Raw genomic sequence first — 7,646 nt, forward strand, 5'->3', positions numbered from 1 at the left:
TATCTCTACATCTGAGAGACCGCTCCCTGTCAGCCCTGACAAACCGAGTTAGTTTTTATCACCACTGGTCACACACACACGCACACACACACACACACACACACACATGTATATATATATATATATATATATATATATATATATATATATATATATATATATATATAGATGCTTTAAGAGCTATACGTGTATTTCATTTTCCCTGTGACAAAGTTACACATTCAGCACTGTTCTTATTAATAACTACAAAAGAAAGTTTTAAATATTTCACTACAATGAACACGTTTTGTTTTGTCATAACAGGATGTGGTCGAGCTGGTGGCAAAATGTGTAATAAACCACGACTACTGGCCTACTTAAGATTTAGAACTAGATTGGCAGAGAAATGTAACATTATATGAATGAATAATAAGACTTGCAGGTATTTTTTCCCTCTTTATTCATTTCGAAAATAAAAAAAAAAAAGTCTTCTTACGTCCTCCTGAAACACACACACACGCTCACACGCACAGACAAATACCAGAGTTCATATGATCATAATTAACTCTCCAGTGATAGTGGGAGGAGTAAGCAGCGGTCTGTAAAGTGGATAAACTGCAGTCAATCTCTCTCCCACCATTCAGCCTCCGCTCTGACCGAACGCTGCTGCTGTACGTGACCGCTTTTACGACACCCGTCGGCCTGTATCACATTCATAATAATCCTGCTAGTGGAGTGTCTTTGTTACATCAACAGCATTATTCTGGTCCCCGTTTGGATAACTTGGTCTACTTTTACGCATGGCAGCATCGGGCACATTCCTGGATTGACAAACGGGACAGACCTGAGTTCTGAACCGAGGACGCGTAACCTCGAACCTGTGGAGTTGTTTATGAAGACATTTGAGGTAAGCGACAACTCCACTTACAAATAAGTCACATCAGTGTTTGTGGGAGAAATAAAACCAACAACGTGACTCTATGCTGACTCTAAGTCCGCTCGAGATAACCAACGTGATATTGTTTTTGTTATGATTTATGTTGGATCTTTCGGTATGAACATAGTTTTTCCATGATCTCCAGTTTATTTCTTTAATTTCACACTCATAATCCGAGTCATGTGTCCTTAAGGCTCGTCCGCCGCTGACCTCATTGTGCAAGCACGCGCAGCTCTCAGTTACAGCAGCAGCCTGGTTGCATTTGAGAAAGTGGGCTGCCGGGAAACACACTGGCACACTTGCAAGTGTGTGTGTGTGTGTGTGTGTGTGTGTGTGTGTGTGTGTGTGTGTGTGTGTGTGTGTGTGTGTGGTCGTATAATTTGTATACATGAGGCAGGAATGTTTTGGGGACATTACCATGTGTTTATATTGGAAAATATTTTAATGGATAATTGTACTTTCTTCTACTTTATATGCACCTTTAATAGATAAGCACAGAAAACACTTTTACAAAAGAAAATAATTATGGATTTGTGTTGGTTGTTTGCTTTATGGTGATTGGCCACTGACAATTTTAATGAACCACTATATTACCTTTACATTACTGCTATACATTTCCAACGGCATACTTGATCTTATAGAATTTGAGTTTGGGCTTAGGTAAAGGTCCACACTGACTTTAATAATTCAGAGCAAATGACTCAACCCACTGAACACATGTCAAGTCAACTGGAGTTTGTGTTGTTCACACATGTGGGAAGTGGGTGGAGCTTCAGAAGTGTGAGCCCCTGCTTTAGATTTATTTCCCGAACTGGCCTCTTTCTCTCTTTCTCTCTTTCTCGGTCCTCAAGCCAACGTTCCGTTCTTTCAGTTAACTTTCAGTTAACATTTCTCGAACCAACAGCTCAATCTTTCTTCCACTCTCAGCACAAATCCCCCATCATGCCTGATTACATAACATATTTAAGCTATGAACGCTGATCCAGCAGAATTAGCCTGCTAGGATGTGTCTGCTGAGTTGTGGTCATACTATTTACAATATTCATAGTCGTATTAGGGATACGTGGAACACAACACAGAGTCCAGTTGACTTCATTGGGACTTCTCAAACTAGCATAAGTTATCTCGTGGGGAAAAACTGTGGCGAATACCAATTGGAAATCACCCTTAGTGGTTTAGTAGTTGCTTACCAGCACACCAGTGCCTTGCTATCTTTGCTCTCATTGCCTTCCAGTGGAAAAAATAAGCTAAATTAAATTGAGGCTCTCTTCTCTTCTTTTCTTCCAGCTGTCTGCAGTCCTCGTCAACCAAAGCCATGTTTTCCAAAGCCACCGCCAACTTCGTCCGTCAGATTGACCCTGAAGGAAGCCTCATCCACGTGTCCCGAGTAAATGACTCAAAAAAACTGGTTCCCATGGCGCTGGTCGTCAAACGCAACCGCATCTGGTTCTGGCAGAGTCCCAAGTACCAGCCGACCGACTTCACACTCAACGACTTGTTGCAAGGCGACAAGGTGCTCGGCCCTGGTATGTGGGTGTGCACGTACATACTGCAGTGAATAGAAATCGCTCAAGCCATATGAATGTTATATTTTATTTCACCTTTTTTCACACACACATACACACACACAGACACACATCCATATTGATGCAAACACCACTTGCGTTGTCAGATGTGTCCGAGACAGAATTCCTGACCTACAAGGGGACGTTTCGAGACAAACTCTCTGGGAAGCTGGACACAGAGGCCGGCTCTGCCAGCGCCACCCTGGAGGCGCTGGGCTCTTCCAGGCTCCAGTCATGTTTTGGCAAGCTGAAGAAAGAGGACCTGGATGTGAAGAAGCTGTTACAAGACTCCAGCAGCAGGTGATAAATAATTCCCTTTTTGGATAATTTGCACATTGTGACGAGCAGGCAGGTGACAGGATAATGACTTCATTATTAATGTGATGAATACTCTATGAATGTAATTAGACATCAGCCATTTGACACTTGAGACCAGTAACATGCAAACCACAGAGATTGGTAGAGTCATCTTACTTAAATATGCTGCACCGGAGCTGTCCTGGTTCTTCGTGTTGTTTCTCACGTGAACGCACTGATAGCTGACTGATAATGACAACACATTAATGTTGCACACATACACAACATTGGCATTGAGGATGTACAGGATGTAAAAACAGTCTGTCTTGTCATCAGGCTGGTGGACATGCAGAATCCGCTGGTGCAGCAGCTGGAGAAGCGAGCTGACGTGCTGGCGGTGGTGAAGGAGAGGATCCTGACCACCAACTCCTGCTCCATCACCCAGACCAAAAAGGAGCAGTGCATCTTCCAGGGGATGCTCGGGCTGCTGGGCATGCTGGGGAACTCTGTGAAGGTGTGTGTGTGTGGAGTCGAGAGGGTGTGTGTTCTAGGAAATTCCAAAAAACATGCAAAATAGCGTGCTACAGTTTCAATGTGATGTTGATAAATACATTAACTGGTTATTTATGGGATTTGTTATTAGTGCCATATTCTGGGGGATTTGTTATTAGTGCCATATTCTGGGGGAGGGATTGAATATTTGTGTTTGTCGCGTCAAGCAGTTCAAATATTTTTAATCCAAAAACAGATTTAAAAATCCTCCCTTTGTGTGTGTGTATTGGATATGTGTATTCTCAGGTGTGTGCGAAGGACAGCAACAACATTGAGGTGGACAGCGATGTTTCCTTGGAGATTCCCTCCGGTACAGTCATTGCTTACAGCATCCTGGAACTGGAGATTAAAAAGAATGGCCACTATGGTGAGTTTGTGCATGTGCGCGCGCGCGCGTGTGTGTGCGCCCGCCAGAGAGTGTCGGAAAGCCGAACAAATGCTAAGGCAAACATCCCCACTTAATAGGAATAGCCATATTTGATCATTTTTAACATCCCACCGGCGGATGTTCATTGATGTGTGATTGTGTCTTTACTTTGTGCCATTTGACCCTCTGTGTGATATCCATGATGCTGTGTGTCTTTTCAGATATATGCCTACAACCTGGCACAATAGGAGGCATTGAGGCCGACTCACCGGTACCCTGGCCATCCCATGATTCCTTGGATACGGTGGACGAAGGGTGCAATGGGAAGATGGTTCCATTGAAAGTAGCTTTGAGTGCACTGCCAAATGGTTTGTGTCCATTCATTCATATGTATAGCCAGTTACTCCTGAAATAACTATAACGCATATCATTTACACTTTTTCTTTTGTTTGTGAGGGAAGTGAAACACATTAGAGGAATGATGTTAATGTAATGGGTTCCCCTTTTTCTAACAGATGGCATTGTGGATTCAATGAATAGTTTGGATTGGTTATTTTTTCTGAAGTATATTTGGGCTGACCAGCCTCTGGAGCAAAGCCTGTAAACTTAAACTATCTAGTATATGAGATTGGGATTATTACATCTTTAAAGACAGTACCATGGTGTTTTTTATTAATCTGTCATTGTCAGTAGTGTACATCTCTTTGTATAGTCAGTTCTCCATTCTCATACTTCCAAATACAGTATAGTAGAACCCATGTCCAAGTCACCCCTTCGTCTGTAAAATAACACCTCAGTTGTTACTAACCGAAAGTAAAAAATGAGAACAAGTCAAAGATGGCACAACATCTTTATGTGATCAAAATAATCTTTGGGAGAAGCACTTTTACAGCAATAAAAGGACGCATTTTGTGTGTCATATCAAAGAAATGATGGGGACATTATGTATTTGAAATCTGATGCAGTATCTCCCGGTCTCCTACAGGATCCCAGGAGATGGACCTCTCTCCTCTGGCAGAGCTCTCCCAGGCAGCTCGCTGTGCCTTGTTCAAGAGACTCCAAGAGGCTCTGCGGGACAGAACTGCTCTGTCTTATATGGAGTGTTTGGTGAGTGACACTCAAACTTGACCCCAACGCCAACACACCACAGGTCTGCTGTGGCCACGAGTCGCTTTTGGCTCATCTCTATACGAGAAATGTGTTTATTTCACAATTAGACTTACCCCAATCGACAGTCACCCAAAACCTTATTTATTTTTATTTAATGACAGGATATCTGATAGCATCTGTGACACTAGTTTGAACTACCGTTTCTCTTTTTTTCTTTCACATTTTTTTCTTTTTCTCCATTTTGCCTCTTCTCTTTGTCTCCGTTAGCTGGAAGAGTTGTGCAGTGGTGAAACACTGGATATAGACAAGTATGAAGAACTGTCGGAGAGTCAGAGAAAAGCATTGTCGGCCCTACTGGACAACCACGCCGAAGACAGCCAGTGTCATCTCCCGGCCTGCCTCGACGCAGCTCACCTGCTGGTCAGTGCCATGGAAGGTGAGGGTGAACTCTGCACTGAATATGGCCACATTTTCCCTGAGGGCTTTGAGCAAAACTCAATTAGTACTGCAGGTCAACCATGTTGTATTTATTGTTTTTGTAGCGCTGCCTGATCAAACTCTGAGCCTCCTGAGTGAGAGTCGTCTGGATTTTCTGGAGGCCTTCGACACACTGGTTAGTGAACTTGTTTAATTTACTGTGTACTGTTGGCTAAATGAGTTGGAATTTAAATTCAATTTTTTATTTTTAAGTTATGTATGTTTAATTATATTAGTGCAAAAAGTGTCAATGTTTTGAAAATCTAAAAATGATTACCGGTATTTAAAAAAATAGTCAGACATCATCTCACTCTATAGCGAAGCAAGTACGTAAGCACATTTCTCAAGATGTGGGAAAAGAGCTATAGTTATCCTTTTGTCAATGATCCAGCTGTGTTTTGATATCTCTCTCACCAGATGTGCAGGTTGAAGAAGAGCAGCGAGCCTCTCTCCATCCAGTGTCTTCCGGTCCCGCTGCAGGACAACCAGGTCTTCCAACTGGCAGAGCAGCTGCTCAGCTCCACCAATGTGACACTAAAGAGAGACAGCCACAGGCTGTGGGCGGAGACAGGAAATGAAGCAGGAGCTCTCCCATTGGTCCTCTGCCTCAGCATCCAGGGATTGTCCCTGCTGTGCAAAGAGCTAAAGTAGTGGTACTGTCTGCATGAGCACTTTTGTGTGTACGTTTCCTCCATTTCTTTCTTTATTGTAGAGTTTATTGAGATAAAATCTTTGTACTTTCATTATCATTATGAATTTGTTCCTATTATTTCCTATTTTTTTATGCATCATATACATAGTATATATATAAATAAATATATTTTATGTAATGGATTTGTATACTTAGATATAGATATAGCTCTAACATGGTTCATAGATGTGTCCCACTCATTTATAGGTTGTAAACCAATAAAGAGGTTTTTATTTGATCAGACACCTTACATATAAATCTGGTCAACAAACTATTTGTAAACAAATTGTTTTGTATGAATCCAGTTTCACTGCTTTTATCTATGAATGTTCTCACTCACTCTGAAAATGTTTATCAACGGGCTGCGGAAATGTTGTTATCCACTGTCACTGTATGTCTTAGCTCAACACATATTTAAGCAGTAGATTTTAAGCTTTTCAAATATGTCAAATTTGATGCATGCCGATGGTACACAAAGTGAAAACATTTATACATTCATGCAGTATGCTGAAAACTTTCTTGCACACATATTCCTGCTGGAATTTTTATTCCAAATGCTGCATTGTATTGCTGCAACAGATTTTCTAGACTATTTTATTTATCAAGAAAACAATATATTTAACATTCCCTAAAATACTGTCATTGAATAGAAAAATCGACATTATATTTAAATGCAGTATTGATGTTTTCTTATGTTGATGAAGTGTACTTGTAGCGATAATGTTGAATTAAGCTACCTTTGCCATAGCCTTACGGCCACTTTCCTATTTGTTCGTTAACATTCTAATTTAATGTTGATTGGAAAAACATGTTTTACTTCCTACTATATTAATACATTTTGAAATGTCTTTAGGTCTCTTTATCGAAGTATATCCTTTTGTCTTACAGAAATGGCAAAAAAAGCTTTTTATATTGCATGAGATGCATCGCCCAAAGATAAAGAAATGTGTTGCAAAATGACAAATCGCATTCATTTTTCTTGGAAATATGTAAGGAAAACGTTTGAGGTTATGCCCTCTGCACTGTCAAGGTATTTGCTCATTTTAGAATGTATATTAATGACTAAGATCACAAGCAGCATTAGTCTGATAGTGCCAACATATTTGTTATCATGTGAGTTGGATTCAATTAGTAATGACAACAGCATGACACGTTTGAGATTCTTTGGATGGCTTAAATGCATTTAAACTTTAAACGCATACCAGACTCACCTCTGCACAAAGGTGTGTATGCAGTGTACACCCACACAGGTGTTTTCACTCACGGCTGATTAGACCTTTTCTCAGTCCAGTGTGTGTGTTCAAAGACCTTAAAGAGATTTGTTGCTGCTGCACCTGTTCGAGTGGGACAACTTACATCATTTTAGTATTAGTAGATGCAGTCAGGTTCCAGTACATTGGGTACACTTAGCCAGCAAGGCTGGATTACCAACAGCAAAAAGGGCAACTCTCTGATGGCCTCAACAATTTGATTATTTACTGCCCTCTACATTATCACTTAATCTATAGGTTATGTCTTGTAGAGGCACACTGTGTCAATTACCTTCATTTGTTTAGCTAACTTTGTTTGTAACTATTATTAATTATTATTGTATATCATTGTCACTATATTCAATTCAATTAAAAAATGTTTGTATATAGCACAAACACCACAAATTACAAATTTGCTTTA

The 7,646-nt window shown here is 40.6% G+C and overlaps 1 protein-coding gene across 1 annotated transcript; it reads left to right on the top strand.

Moving 5' to 3' along the window:
- The first annotated feature begins 561 nt into the window (after positions 1-561).
- LOC117739544 (gasdermin-E-like) lies at positions 562-6,939 on the top strand. Its single transcript, XM_034546013.1, has 11 exons — positions 562-650; positions 787-886; positions 2,204-2,442; positions 2,589-2,781; positions 3,115-3,292; positions 3,577-3,697; positions 3,919-4,065; positions 4,683-4,804; positions 5,075-5,243; positions 5,350-5,420; positions 5,702-6,939. The coding sequence occupies exons 3-11, from the start codon at positions 2,232-2,234 to the stop codon at positions 5,933-5,935; spliced, it is 1,446 nt and encodes a 481-aa protein (XP_034401904.1). The 5' UTR covers positions 562-650; positions 787-886; positions 2,204-2,231; the 3' UTR covers positions 5,936-6,939.
- Positions 6,940-7,646: the final 707 nt, after the last annotated feature.

This window comes from Cyclopterus lumpus, chromosome 11 (assembly GCF_009769545.1).
Source record: "Cyclopterus lumpus isolate fCycLum1 chromosome 11, fCycLum1.pri, whole genome shotgun sequence".
Taxonomy (NCBI): domain Eukaryota; kingdom Metazoa; phylum Chordata; class Actinopteri; order Perciformes; family Cyclopteridae; genus Cyclopterus; species Cyclopterus lumpus.

Coding starts and splice junctions, on each gene's coding strand:
- LOC117739544 (XM_034546013.1), top strand. CDS start 2,232: ATGTTTTCCAAAGCCACCGCCAACTTCGTCCGTCAGATTGACCCTGAA. Junction 4,805..5,074: donor TGTCTTATATGGAGTGTTTG/GTGAGTGACACT, acceptor TGTCTCCGTTAG/CTGGAAGAGTTGTGCAGTGG. Junction 5,244..5,349: donor GCTGGTCAGTGCCATGGAAG/GTGAGGGTGAAC, acceptor TTGTTTTTGTAG/CGCTGCCTGATCAAACTCTG.